The sequence below is a fragment of the Rhopilema esculentum genome, chromosome 9 (genome assembly GCF_057945365.1).
Source record: "Rhopilema esculentum isolate cy_ngs chromosome 9, ASM5794536v1, whole genome shotgun sequence".
NCBI lineage: Eukaryota > Metazoa > Cnidaria > Scyphozoa > Rhizostomeae > Rhizostomatidae > Rhopilema > Rhopilema esculentum.
In genome coordinates, this window is record NC_142823.1 from 6,275,902 (window position 1) to 6,290,259 (window position 14,358).

Here is a 14,358-nt window from a genome sequence, read left to right on the forward strand (position 1 = left end):
TTTCCAATTTCAGCACTAAAGCTTTTTTAACATTTTCTTAACGTAAAATTGGAAAGCTTTACATTACTAAGCATGCGCAGTGATGGAGAAGATGAAACTCTATAAATATGCTATACTTTTTTAAAAACCCTCATACTGTATTCGTCGTTTCCTGTTCAGCACATTACTGTATTGTTCAAATATTTCACCCTTGCACCACGATTTCCTTTGAAACTTTGAATATCAAAATTTTTCAATTTTCTCAGGTTTCAATGATATATCCCTTGACTTACTTAACTTTGTGAAGAACCGAGCACAACTTTCTTATAAAATAATTCCTTATAAAAAACGTGTAATATTTTTCAGGAAGCATTTCCAAATATCGTTTATCAGGAATCAAGTTATAACACTGCTTTTGTACAAGATTGATTCTCTGCCTCGATGCACTTAGTTTGAAATAAAAAGCCATTTCTAAGTACAGTAAAACAATTTGTGGATTTGCTGAAACGTTTTTCGTTGAAATGATAGCTAAGGACAAAATTTATTTGATTGTAAAAAAACATTTGCAAGTTCTTAGGGTTTAAAGACTCAAGCTGAGAAAGAAAAAACAATCTTTATGATGCTTTTAAATTTGAACACGGTATTGTTTTATTTATTTTTAAGTATGACCTGTTAGTACTCTAATAAATACCGTATTTTATCAACAACTACCACATACAGACCAACCACAGCACGTTAGAGACCATTACACTGCCATTGGACCCCCGGCAATTTATCATGCTTCTTAAGATCAACATGGTTGCATATGTTTTCAACCTCTCAGTAGGCAGATGAATATTACAATCCAACGTAAATCTGAGCGTAGCGTTTTGCATGGTAATCGAGAGAGAGTCCAAGGCGACGAAACTGCATCAGAGGTGCAAGTAATAAATGTCGTGTTTAACGCCACGATTTTGCTGAGTGTTGCTGGTGTTGCAATCAGTTTAAGTAAGTCTGCTATCTTTTACTGTTTGCAACGATAATATGACGTAAACATGTACCTAATGTCTCACATGCAGAGCATGTGTGAAGATCAAGAAACAAGGCTCGCTTTGAGAAATAGATAAGAAAGGCTAGTGAACTGCTGATGGCAGAAAAAAGTGACTTTGTCATTTCAAATTGTCATTCTAGTAATTTTTTTGGAAAACTAATAAACATTTTTTATATTTATGTCCTGTCTTGATAAAATCATTGTTAATGCCTGAAACGAAAATCCGGATTTACCTGCTTTTCATTGGTTATAGTCACATTTTTGCTACAATAAAGAAAGGCTGGATATAGTTGCCAAAATCTGACTGATCTAGCAGTCAGTTTAATGCCTAGTAATATATCAATTGTTAAAAATTTCTCACTCTGCTTTTACATTAGGCTTACAGTTCGAAATAGCAAGTGACTATGGACAGTTTTCGACTCCAAATTACCCGAAGAACTATCCGGTGGATTTGACTTGCCGGTGGACCATATCTGTTGTATCTGGCGCGCGTATTCTTCTTAACTTCACTGATTTCAGAGTGGAAAAGAACAAAAAATGTCTTTACGACTATCTTGTGATAAAAGAATCGAGGAATGGCTGGGGAAAGTTATCTTCAAGATTCTGTGGTCATGGTACCATTCAGATTTACTTGTCCGAAGGAAACAAGGTTCAAGTGGTTTTTGCCTCGGACAAACTTGGAAAGGTTGACAAGGGTTTCACTGCACAGTGGAAAGCAGCTGATGTTAAAGGAAGGCCACTTGTCAAACCAGGTAATACTGCGAAGCATCTGAAATATTGATAATATGCCTAGTATGCGGTCAACTGAGCAGTTCACTGTTAAAAGCGTGAAATAGATGACATCAAAAGACAGCGTAGTTATTCTCATTGTTTCATAGCTTTCTTTTTAATGGAATATCAAAGAAATCTGCAGCTTTTTATGACAATAATTTGTGAAGCGTTATCATCGTCATGAAACACGAATCATTATCGTCAAAGAGGAATCATAGTAACCAAAACTGATACGAATAGACGTAAAGATCAAGGCGCCAACAGCTATACTAATGTAGCAGCAAAATGAGAATAACTATAAGATAAATGAGAATATTAAATAAGTTCATTCCATATGGCAACATTCATATGTACCTGAAACATTTATGTTCCTGAAAAATTAATAATCTCATATTTTCACGAATTCTGTCATATTGTGATATAAGAACAATACCAAAAACATTTTGACTTTATTTGGCCTTTTCTGAAAATGAATTTTTCCTGGAGGATTGAATGCAACCGACCAGCCCTGGATAAGATTACTGTAGCCAAAGATGCACTCAAATGAGCTCGCCTCCAAGAAAAATTTTCGAGTTCAGTGCAGAAATTAAAGAAAGTCAAACATGTTACTGTTTTATTTGTTGTCTACCCTAAAGAGAGAGAGTTTTAGTGCAAGAGGGTACACTAGAATTAGTCAAAATTATAAAATTTGTACTTTTGATATTTTGTGTTACATTTTGCGTGGTAAGCTCTTTTTCATAGCACTTTCCCCTTGTATAGAAAGCATATCTCTTTAACCTGTTATAGAATGTCCAAATATAGGTATTAAGGAGTGGTAGCTTTATTCAATGGTTCTAGATATCAGGTGCCATGTGGTTGAAAGATGAAAGAAATGTTTAGAGCATTGAAAATAATCCAAGGGGCCTTCTTTGGATTTCAGAGTAGTGGAGCCATAGAGTAGAAGAAATTGGTGATTTTCTATTAACAGTGTATCGTACTGAAATGTGCAGTTTCCACGATTCCACAGTGTATCGATCAATCTTTTTTCTTTCACAGATCCCAATAGGGATTTATATCAAGGGAATCAAAAGTACGTCTCGAGGTCTTTTTCAAAAGGCCTCGCGTCTAGCTCTGAGATGGGTACCAACTGTTCCTGCGATACAACAGTGCAAGATAGTTTTACAAGAACTGTTAATATGATCGCATTACAAAAAAACCATCTTGCTCAAGGATCTTTAAGGCCCATAGACGCTGTAAGATTGGCTCAGCCTAATAGCACAAAGGCACCCGAGAAACATGACAAATATGACAGCGATTCAGCAAAACATACAGAAGGTATACATGCAAGTTACAATTATGAATATATAGCCCGATGATTTGATTATCAGACGTTTCGGGCATAACATTTCATCAGGAACTACAGAAGATACGCGTTTGTGAATTGATAATGCTTGTCGAGTCTAACTGAATTCAAGTCGCCTTGAAATTTCTTTTTAATGCAATTTAATGCAGGCACATGGAGAACCACCTTTACGGAGCAAATTATAGTTAACCTCTTTCTAGCAAAGTGATTCTTTTATACTAGGCTCCGTGGAGCAGGGGGCTGGGGGGGGGTCTTTAGCAAAAAATGCCAAATATTAAGTAATAAACTACCAGTAAAGCCTCTGTTAATGCGGTTTTAGCCCCCCCCCTTTTTTTAGACCCCCTACTTTTCTCGACGCTTAGTGGTGCCTGTATACAGGTGATCATTTTAAAGAAATCGTTTTCTAGAGAATCAAACTTCACTTTGTTTTGCATTTTAACTTTGATGGTAAGGGATATGGGTTAGATGGTTGTAGGGTAGGGGATCTCATCGATTAAATATCACGACATTCATATGAAGGATTATTTATTGCAGATCTCGCTTCCAGAAATCGACGTCTGCTCATATTACTTGGCAGTTTTCTTGTCTTGCTGTCAATTGTCACCATTATTATCATAGTACTAACTGGTCGCAGACACGTGACTGCAAGGTAAGCTCCACTCTTCAGACCTACGTACAGAGTTTTTGAGGCCTACGGGCAATTAATAAGATGGTCTATTGTTTACATCTGTAAAGATTTTCGTATCAACTGAGATAATATTCTGGACTCCCAAAGAACTCGATTTTATATATAGAAGCTCCGAAGGTATCCAACTTCATATGCAGGGACTCGCAAAGCTTAGAAGTTTGTATGTACATGATTAATAAAGTGCCTACCAAAGCTTGATTTTAGCCTACCTATAGCAAGGCATTAAATCTTGACATAGCTTTTTGATGTATGCTGACTCTTTATTCGGTGCATCAATGTTGTTTCATAAGAGAAAGAGACAGATTTACCCGTCAACATTAATATACACATGCCGTTGATTTGTTGTCCCTACTGCTCCATGTATATATCTCATTGTAAACGGCAAAGAAATGATGGTTGGTCTTACATGAAGTAGCAGTGAAGCAAAGAATACACATTTACAAATGTTTAATGTATCTACTAATGCCTCTGTTTTATACCTAATCACATTTTTCGATCGCCAGCAAAAAGGGTCATGCTGACCTAAAACCAGGGGATCTTTGGTCAACCGGACACTCACCTGCCCGTCATTCACCTCAAGGTTTTCGTATAGTTGACGGTGACGTCATAATTGTATCGACTGATGGCAGAGTGTTGGGTCAGCCTAAAAAGCGGTGCAATATTCCTTCGATTTGTGCTTCTGAAACCTTCAGCAAACCAACTGATGTTTATATGCAACCGTGTCAGGGGAATATGCTAGAAGATGGCGCCTTTAACTTGATTCATTCGCGTCAACATTATTTGGTCGTACAGTCAGGTGAGAGTATTATGTGTTAGTTTGAATCTCTTACACGGACTTATTTTGCTCTTTTACATTCAAATGATCAAAGAGAGGGTTCTGAATTATTAATATTTGTATGTATTGCCTTTCTATGTATATCAATTAATTAAACAGTTTTCAAAACTTTGCTAGAATTTGCTGCTCCTGAAATCCGTCTTTACCCATTCTACAAACCCATACTACCTTTTCCCTCAACCATGACTAAAATTCTGAATTTTTATCAGTTTCAAAATCATATGTTAGTACATATATTATTTATAATGAAATTGTTTATAAGAATATTAAGGCTCAGAGTTAACACATTTTCAAGAATATTATAAAAATATTTCTTAGCCTTAGCTTGCAACTTTGTGTCTTATTTGTCAGCAGTTGCTTTTTCCTCGATGTTTATAACAGAGACTGACACATCTCATCTTAGCGTGGTATTTTATTTGAAGGCAGGTGACGTGCTTCTGAAACCATATCAGATTAGAGAAAAATAAGAATTCTTCAAGAATATATTCAGGCTCGAAGGAAGAATTTCTTGAGAATTTCGAGATAGGATGAAACTTAAAGGATTCTGAAGAAAAGAGTGTCGGATCCAAAGGAGCTTTGAAACGAAAAAATTGTTGCAAATCTTTAAAAAAATTTATAGTCCCTCTCTTTCGATGTATAGTGCTTTTAGGATATAGGAATTCAAGTCTCCGTGCCTTGAGTTTTTAAAACAAAACAGGCCTTTCAATTTACAATGATTTCCAGTTACTTACAATAGGGGTAACTGAAAAGATAGGGACAGCCCCCCTCTTACCCCCCTGCATCCATGCTAATTCAGGCCAAGAAGATCATTATGCTCTTTTTCTTCAGATGGTTGCAGCAAAGACATCAATAATGATGATGATTTGTCAGATTCAACGGAAGAATATTACTAAAGTGCGCCTCGTTGTAGCTGTTTGAGTGCCTGGGGATACCCAGGACCTACAACTTTATGTATAAAACCAAATGCTGCTTGCTGAAAAAATGCATTTGGCCATTAAGAGACACAAGTGTGAAGTGTGGTGATGACTAGGTATTCGCCAGTGCATTGTCATATGTTGCTCCAGACAGGCAGATAGTTCAACAAGGTACTGTAACTGAAGTAAATGCTAAGACAAAAGAGTGATATAGCCAAATTTGATTACAAAGGATCCGAATGGTACATTAATTTATTACAGACTTCTGATTAAGTTAAGTATTGAAAATTTATGCTTCACGAGTATTGTATAAGGATGCCCAACTCATAAAAGACATGCCTTATAATTTGCACCCTTCTATGCTGGAACTGGCTTGCTAAATTGCTTGCTAAAGATTGCTTGCTAGATGTTGCTTGCTAAGTGTTATTTGCTAAACGTTGCTTACTAAATGTTGCTTGCTAAATGTTGCTTGCTAAATGTTGCTTGCTAAATGTTTCTTCAATTATAATTTGCACCCTTCTCTACTGGAACTTGCCTGCTAAATGTTGCTTACTAAATGTTACTTGCTAAATGTTGCTTGCTAAATGTTGCTTGCTATATGTTGCTTGCAATTATAATTTGCACCCTTCTATACTTGAACTGGCTTGCTGAATGTTGCTTGCTTAATGTTGCTTGCTAAATGTTGCTTGCTGAATGTTGCTTGTTAAATTTTGCTTGCTAAAGCAAGACTGATTGATGTTAAAAAATGCGAACCGTTGGTATTTTCCTTCTTTAAGAGCATGCTCAACTTGAAAGTAGAACTGAAAGTAAGTTCCTTTATATTTTTATATAACTTATACAAGCAGCTATATAATTAATACTAGCTAAGACAAGTTTTTTATCGTGAAAAGTTTTTTAAGCAGGGCCACGGCTTCCCCGGTGACCCGGTGACAGAGTTGTTGGGGGTTTGCTTGGAAAGCTAAAGCCTTATTTTGTCCTTGGCCCCTTACTTTCTGACTTAAGTAGGATCCCCTGCAAAGATGATATAAGTTTACTCAATTGCTTTTCTCCCAGTTTGACACATTCAAAACTTTGACATAATCTATAGCTAAACATGCAGTCAAAAAAATCAGAGACACTAATAAGGTATCTCCTATCGACAACAAATAGAATAGCGTTGTTTTTCTGTAGGACTATACTCAATTTTTTTTAAGAAACTGGCTATAAGAAACGAGTACTGGACAGTCAGAAAAGATTAAGAAATTTCAGTACTCGAAGCAAAAGAATTAAGACTAAACTATTACTATTTCAAAATTTTGTAATAACGAAATTTTGTAGAATACAAGACCATGTTAGACTAGAACGTAAGACACAAGGGATAAAAATATTTTTTCCACATCAGCATCAGAACGGAAGCGAATCTCTTGACGTGAGAAGAAAGGTCACGAACATTTCAGTGCATCATTCATGACATCATAATTAAGAAAAACACTAATATTGAAATACACTTAACAAAATACTGTCGGATGGTTCTGCAATTTGTCGGAAAAATCACCACTTTCTTCCTGTTATGTTTTGTAGTATTTTTACTTACAAAATTTAGGAGAACAGATTTAAAAGCTGTTGCCCAGTGGCAGCGCCAAGGGGTGGTTAGAGGGGTAATTACCCCCTCCCCCTCATATTTATCGAAACATGGTCTACATATCTCGTCTAAAAACGAATTAAAAAGCACTAGGTAAGGGTAGATTATATTTCCTAAGGAAATTTGACCTGATACAAAGAACTGAAACGAGGCCAATAGGGCTTGGTCTCACGGGCAACACCAATTACCCTCCCACTCTGCAGTAGCTGGCGCCGCCACTGCTGTTTTCTGTGAAACAATCAGGTTATCCAAATTACTTTTTGCCTTGTTAGAGTAATTCTAATATAAGAATAAATCAGATTGATACCTTTTCTCAAACTTTAAAAATCATCCCTAAATCTGACAATCTTTGTGCTGACATTAAAGTTAAGGTCACGGTTAATATTTTTGACACGATATTTGATTTTCTCTTCCAAAAGCCAAACAACTAATGGAATCTGATTAAACCATGCGCTATTCGATACACAAGAATATGAGGATACCAACCATATCAAAATGATTGAAAAATATTATAAAATGCTATTTTGCAGGCAAATTTATTTCGCCCCTTTTAAAGCCTCGACGCAAATGCTCACCAACTACTTCATGTTATTTTAACCAGCTTAATAGTGATTAACCAGAACCAAGCAAAGATGCAGTACGCGATGTGGTATTACCTACGTAAATATGACACAATACCGTTAATCCTTTTCAAGCCAAACTAAGCAGAAATCAAACAGTAGGGTATTAACACTCTCTTGTATTGTTTAGACTGCTCAAAACATGTCATGGAGCTGCAAGCAAAGATGACCTCAGGTTCTCAAAATAATCGATCTCTTTTTTTTCCTTTTACTACCGCTTTTACCCTTATTTATCCGCCTTTAGACAGAAGAGCCAATAAATCACCTGGGGCACATGTCCCTTTTTCTAGGAAGCGTGCAAATCCTATTAAAGTTAAATAGTCCATACATCACCCATGGTAATTACATACTTTAGTATGTTGCATAATTTTGGATGTGGATTTATTTGATATTTGACATGAAAATCATTTTTCACCAGTGTAAAATACATCTCCACTCGGTTTAAAATCTTCCCCACCTTCCCGTCAGAGCTTCATTCCTTCCCGCACATGTGAATTCATTTCTTCTAATTCTCGGTATATCAAAGAATGTGCATTCAATGAACATCAACTTTTTGCAGAAACACTCTGGTTTGGTTATGGTAATGCTTTATCTTTAAAATCGTCTTCAGAAACTGTGCTGCGGAAGTAAGGAAGGTAGTGTTCTTTACCCAGCGCCTTCACGCTTATTGTAGGTTCCCTTATTCTAATTGGAACCCATTGTGTCTTGTCTATTTTACATCTACCAACAGGGGTCTGGCCTTGATCTTTACGACTGCGAGTTTTTGATTTTATCCACTAACAAATGTATAAATGAGAGTTCTTGGGAAAATTGTCCACCAAGCGCCCCATTAGTTGCGGTCCCTTTACCACAATGCTGTCAAAAATAATTTTCCAAAAATTGCTTATTCAATATTGAATATTATTCAATATACTTTGCATGTATGACATTTTATATCTCGTACATTTGAAGAAAGCAAAGCAGACAAATATTCATAAAACGATACAAGGTGCGTCAACTATGAGAGGGTCGAATTCTGTATTCGTCTGTGTCATAGCGGAAATTGTGCGAAACGCTGGGCTTTTCTGAGCTTACAGGTTGCAACTGAGTTATTGCGAGGTAATTAGCAAAATTTTACCTGAGTTCCAACAGTATTATTACTTCTATGAAGCTACCACTGCGGACCAATGCATCGAAAGCGCTGAACAACAAAGGTCGTTTTGAAATTCGAGTCCAGCTTAATTTTGGAATGCAAAGGAAACATTAGATGAGACCATTAATTGATCAAGAATTCGCCATTAAAGAGGAGACTAGTAACGTTTTTTGCCGTCACTGATCTGCAAAGATAGCTGAAAAATTTTCCTTAAATGCGAAATGAAGTAAAGAGAGAAAACCTGTTGGAGAAAAGATATGAAAAACTATTTGGCACCTATGAAACACACCATCTGTCTCGTTGTTTTGCTTTTCGCAGCGTGCCAAAGAAAAAACTATGCTTTATCAGGTTGGTAACAAATTATTGATCGTTAAGTGAAGCCCTCATTAAAATGAAATGGCAAAGGGGTCATTTAAAACATAGATAAAACAGAAATTGGTTGAATCTTTCTTTTACAAAATATTATCTTTCTTTTATCTTTTTTTTGAAAATTAGCCTTTTTTACAGACTATGGATTTGAAGTCCACGGCAGGTCCGGTTTCATAGCTAGTCCAAACTTTCCGCATCCTTACCCGAAGAATATCTCCTGCCAATGGAACATCACAGCCGAAGAGGGGTTCACGATTTACATCACATTTCTAGCTCTGAACTTGGAAGCTAGCATAGGCTGCACCAAAGACAATGTCCAGGTCCGTAATTCTACCACTGCTCCTTGGGAAAGGTATTGTTTTAGCGACCCAGGTCTCATTTCATCAAAATCCGGATGGATGGAGATCCAATTTTCCAGCGATGCAGAAAATGAAGAGACTGGATTTAACCTTACTTGGATTGCTACTAAACCGGGTGCGTTATTCCAACTCTGTTGAGTTTAAAATGCTCGCATTCTCTTGAATGCAGTTACGTTAAGTGTGTTAAAAATCGTGAGTTTAAATGTAGTATTTTATGAAACTGGTGGCAGTCTCAAAGCGTAGCACCTAAGCTTAGAAGAAGTAATGATTAAAGCCTCTGAAACTTTCCGATAAGATAACACGTCACAGTTTTGTCATCAGTTTGAAGCAAAATCTCTTCAGAGAAAAAAGGCATGCAAAGTACTAAATATTTGAAGCCAAAAAGCTTTCAGAGAAATACGAAAGGTGCGAATGTTTGCTGAAGAAATAAATCTAACGTTGATCTTTTAAAGTTTTCTTCCGCTGTACACATATTTTTTGCTTTTTCTCTAGACACAATTGGTCCTTCGACTTCCCTTTCTGGTTTACTTTCTACAACGCAAGCCTGTATTGAACTACAAAACTTCACTACAGTCACCGTGTCATCATGTGAATTGCAATCCAGTGATGTTGTTCCGCAAGTCTCCTCGCCAAGTCTTTATGCTATTTACTCTACAATGGAAAGATGTGAGTGCTCGTTTGCTGACGTCACGAGTGCTCCAAGCGCTAGTTCTGAAATCGGAATACATCACTCAAAAGTAGATGCTCCTACTACTTTACTGCTTGCAAAGAGCATCGCATTTACCAGTGTAGAAAGCCCTCGTACGTATTCTATCGTTAACACACCAACAACAGTGCAGTCTGCTTCTCATGAAATCAACATCAATCAAACGAAGCAGGAAGTTAAGAATAGTTTAGCTTCAAGAGTTAATTCGCCTACGGAAACAAGCGGAGGAACCTCGAGACTGACAAGGAATTCTTGCTTTAAAAGGGGTATGTAAAACATCAGCTGCTGCATCTTTAAATGTGAAAATGAACTCTATTATCGTAGTTATTATATCAAGGAGAGATTGTGACTAAAATGATCCAATAGTCAGGAATATAACTTTGAAATTGCTTTTTCAAGTTAGACACCTTAGAACGTAAAACTACCTTAGGAAGAAGAGAATTATTGTAGAGTCATCATTGTTTCATCAATGTAGGAACAGCAAAAACTGCTCATTGAAAAACAAAGGTTTTTTGTAAATTTTTGGAAGGGACACGAGCCCCAGTAGCTTCGGCCTTGTTTAAAATGTTTGTTTTGAGTTCTGGAAATTATGGAGCAAAAATATGCTCGAGATGGAAAAATTATGGTAGAATTCTAAACCACTATAACTACAACAAATAAACTTACTTCTTTCAAGATTAATTTTAGAATATTAAAAGTAGAATCAATAATCAAATTATCAGTATTGCTTTTAGATTTATACCTAAAGCAATCATTGTCTTAATTGCAAAGTCATTCTTCGGTTTGTTCTGACAATGTTCAAATTTTAATCTTGTTCTAGAAGCTGAAAGAGAGAATACATCAACACTGATTGTTGCATTTTCAGCAGCTGGTTCATCGCTCTTTCTTATTGCACTGATTATTAGTTGTTTGTTATATAGAGAAAAAAGGTAAGACCGGTTTAGACATTGCTTTGACTGCTACACAGCCTTGTGTGGAATTTTTATACAAATTTTTATGAAAATTTTAATCAGATTTTGTTGATTAAATCATGGAAGTTTTCATATATTATAAGATTACAAAGTAACAAGGAAGGTAAACTTTCCTTACAAGCAAAAGTAGCCATGAAGAAGTGCTCTAAAAGTTTTTGTCGGTTCACTTAGATGACACTGTCCGTTCCACTGACAAATGCTGACATTCTTCATGTTAGCAGCCCTAGAAATTTGTGTTCATTAATTTATTGTCATTCGTTAAGAAATATGACCACTGGTGATCTCTCCGTTCTTTTCCTTTGGCCTTCTTAGGGTTTCAAATTATCTAGCAGCAAATATTCAGGCTCAAATTTATCATTAAAATATTATTCAGGACTTTCTACTACAATATCACAACCCGTTGCGGCATGTGGCCAAAATGCCATAAGACATTATTTTATCATCAATATCTACCTATATCGTTGATGAATTTTTCTTGTCAAGAGATCCGCTACAATTTACGTTCATTTCTATGCAAATCTGTTAATTACTGATATTGACTGTCTTTTTCGTAGAGCCAATAGAATCGATACCCAAATACAATGACTCACATTCTTACCTGGCTAGCAAGAACAGCAAAGAAGAACGCTTTATTTGGCAAGAGGAAGGGGGAGGGGGCAAAAATAAAGTGTGTGCTTCCAAACTTCCTGATCCACTCTCACCCTCGTGTTTTTTGAGGCTGTGAGCCTGTTACCTAAAGTTTAAAGATGGCATTTGCAAACAACTATTTTGTGGTACAGATTGTTTTCATTAATGTGAAGTATCTACCAAAATACCCCATTAACCTTAAATCCACCCCAGTATCATGATCATACTTTTTCACGGAATCCTCTTTCTAGGTGCATGTACTTTATTTAAGATCCATCCCCTTAAAAGATCAAATAAATTGCAAAGTAAGTCGAGGATTTTGTTCGGGAGATGAATCATGCCTGTCTGCCAGACATGCACTAGCCCCCATTTTGGGGTCATTGCACATGTGCATTATCACTTGAAGCCCTGGCAGGAAGTTCAAAAATTTTGTGGTCGCAGACAGACACAATTTCAGACAGCTGTGCGAATTCTGTTATTAATGCGCATGTGCTATGACCCCGCAACACGGATTGGTTTACAACGGTATTGTTTCGAAACAAAGGACTGATAGTTTCGTCTCCCGAACAAGATTTTTAAATTTCGAATGTAATTTGTATCTCGATGTCAACCCAATGTCATAGAGAGTTGTATCTGAACTTACTTAAATGTAATATAATCATTTATCACTTTATTTTGGTTGCGAATCAAGGCTCTTATCATAGTAGTTCTTATCAATACCTTGGTCTTCTTAATTCATATATCTTGATTGAACGTCGTTTTACAAGATTTAGTAATTTTCTAATAAGTTTTATATAAACATGGCATTTTATATTATTGTAATAAATGCTGTCAAACATAGTCAATTTTGATTATTTTTTGACATAAGAAGATTGTATTATATTGCAATGATCTTCTAGTGGGGGTAATAAATGCAGTTATTATCAGCTTTTGCTGGCGCAAGAAACATGAGACTTTCTGAAATTTTTATTCATTCAACAAATACGATACTAACTTCATTGCTTTCTAAAATTCTTTTCTGGAGTCTATATGTTGCATATACGTATATCCTTTTTTGTAACGGTAATTTTTGTTTCAGTTTTTTTAATCAACACAGTAAGAATAGCGTCCCGTCATCTGCTTTGTTTTTATCGCCAGCCTTTTGTCCCGGGGGAGGGGAGAGGGTACTCCCATTATGACCTAACAAGGGGTCCAGTCAGGGTCGAGGAGGGCAAAAGCAAAAACGTTAAGATTTTTTTCTCAAATAATAGCCTACTTTGACAATAACCCTCAAATAGTAGCATAAGTGCCGAAATTATGTCTTCGGTGATACTCATTCCTCGGTACGCGCCTGGTCCTTCTTTGACAATTTTCTTCACCATTGACTGTTGTTGATTCGGGAAAGATAAAATCTTGTTCATTATCTGTAATAAATCACAAGCTAAACTAAGACCTTTTGTTATTATCGAAACATTTGGTAGCCATTTGGTAGGACACTCAAATCGACTGGACCCCCTGTCAGGATTTAACGAGAGTAACCCCCTACCCCCCTCGAGCACAATAATTAGCGACGGCCCTGCCGCGTTGGCAATCATGTTGGAATTGAAAGCTGATAATGACGATAGGCGAAGATGAAGATGTAACCAATTGATGATATCATGTTTAAAATTGGAAATAATTGTAAAAAGGCAGGGTAAGTCAACAATTCTTTACGTATTGATGACGAACAAAGTCCACAGTTTTTATGCAGGTGTAAAACCCTGCATAAGAGTGTTTTTGCTGTTGATGTTCAATTTTTTGAATTTGCGTATTAGACGAATTTGCGAGTTCAGAAAGGTAACTCTGGGATTATAGAGCAATTTTTATGTCTTGTTTTGTCCCTGGAGGTTTTGGCGGGTGCTGCAGTAAGCTTAATTCTCTCGAGAGCAAAAGAAAAAAGACATCAATAATCTTTTTATAAAAGAATGCGCCCCAAGTTCACAGCAAAATTAAGAAGCTGAGCAGGAGCCTCGTTAGGCGAGTTGGTTTTGAGATGTTTGAGATGGACGTGATTTTATCGTGGTTTGAACGAAGTCATTCTAAAGCATGTAGGATAAAGAACACAGTAAATAATGGCTTAAAGCATCATAAAGGTTTGTGGAAAATGTTTTTCAATCTTTCATTTGAGTTCTAGATTAATTGGTTATTTACGCTGTCATGCAAATGGTGCCCCTCGTGTCAAATATGCACTTTATGTGTCGAATTTTCAAACTCAAAAAACAATAAGAATACAGTCAAAACTGTAAGGTCAATATGATGTTGAATTCGGCAAATCTTCTTTTTTGATTTTCACACAATTTAAAGTTACCGACTAGCAATTAATATTGGTTTTCATTGAATTGACCCCGCCATCATAGGCCTACCAGATTGTAAAGG

At 36.3% G+C, this 14,358-nt stretch overlaps 2 protein-coding genes across 2 annotated transcripts; both read left to right on the top strand.

The window, feature by feature from the left end:
- The first annotated feature begins 537 nt into the window (after positions 1-537).
- LOC135689167 (uncharacterized) lies at positions 538-6,743 on the top strand. Its single transcript, XM_065206317.2, has 6 exons — positions 538-966; positions 1,387-1,761; positions 2,816-3,094; positions 3,657-3,771; positions 4,314-4,606; positions 5,474-6,743. The coding sequence occupies exons 1-6, from the start codon at positions 810-812 to the stop codon at positions 5,536-5,538; spliced, it is 1,284 nt and encodes a 427-aa protein (XP_065062389.2). The 5' UTR covers positions 538-809; the 3' UTR covers positions 5,539-6,743.
- A 2,039-nt stretch (positions 6,744-8,782) lies between these two features.
- Positions 8,783-13,494, top strand: LOC135689251 (uncharacterized). Its single transcript, XM_065206413.2, has 5 exons — positions 8,783-9,280; positions 9,440-9,775; positions 10,153-10,632; positions 11,187-11,295; positions 11,892-13,494. The coding sequence occupies exons 1-5, from the start codon at positions 9,190-9,192 to the stop codon at positions 11,920-11,922; spliced, it is 1,047 nt and encodes a 348-aa protein (XP_065062485.2). The 5' UTR covers positions 8,783-9,189; the 3' UTR covers positions 11,923-13,494.
- The last annotated feature ends 864 nt before the right edge of the window (positions 13,495-14,358 follow it).

Excerpts from the sequence above, each read along its gene's own strand:
- LOC135689167 (XM_065206317.2), top strand. The coding sequence starts at position 810 with ATGAATATTACAATCCAACGTAAATCTGAGCGTAGCGTTTTGCATGGT. Across the intron at positions 1,762-2,815 it reads AAGGCCACTTGTCAAACCAG|ATCCCAATAGGGATTTATAT; the intron begins GTAATACTGCGA and ends TTTCTTTCACAG. Across the intron at positions 3,095-3,656 it reads TTCAGCAAAACATACAGAAG|ATCTCGCTTCCAGAAATCGA; the intron begins GTATACATGCAA and ends TATTTATTGCAG.
- LOC135689251 (XM_065206413.2), top strand. The coding sequence starts at position 9,190 with ATGAAAAACTATTTGGCACCTATGAAACACACCATCTGTCTCGTTGTT. Across the intron at positions 9,281-9,439 it reads AAAAAACTATGCTTTATCAG|ACTATGGATTTGAAGTCCAC; the intron begins GTTGGTAACAAA and ends CCTTTTTTACAG. Across the intron at positions 10,633-11,186 it reads GAATTCTTGCTTTAAAAGGG|AAGCTGAAAGAGAGAATACA; the intron begins GTATGTAAAACA and ends ATCTTGTTCTAG.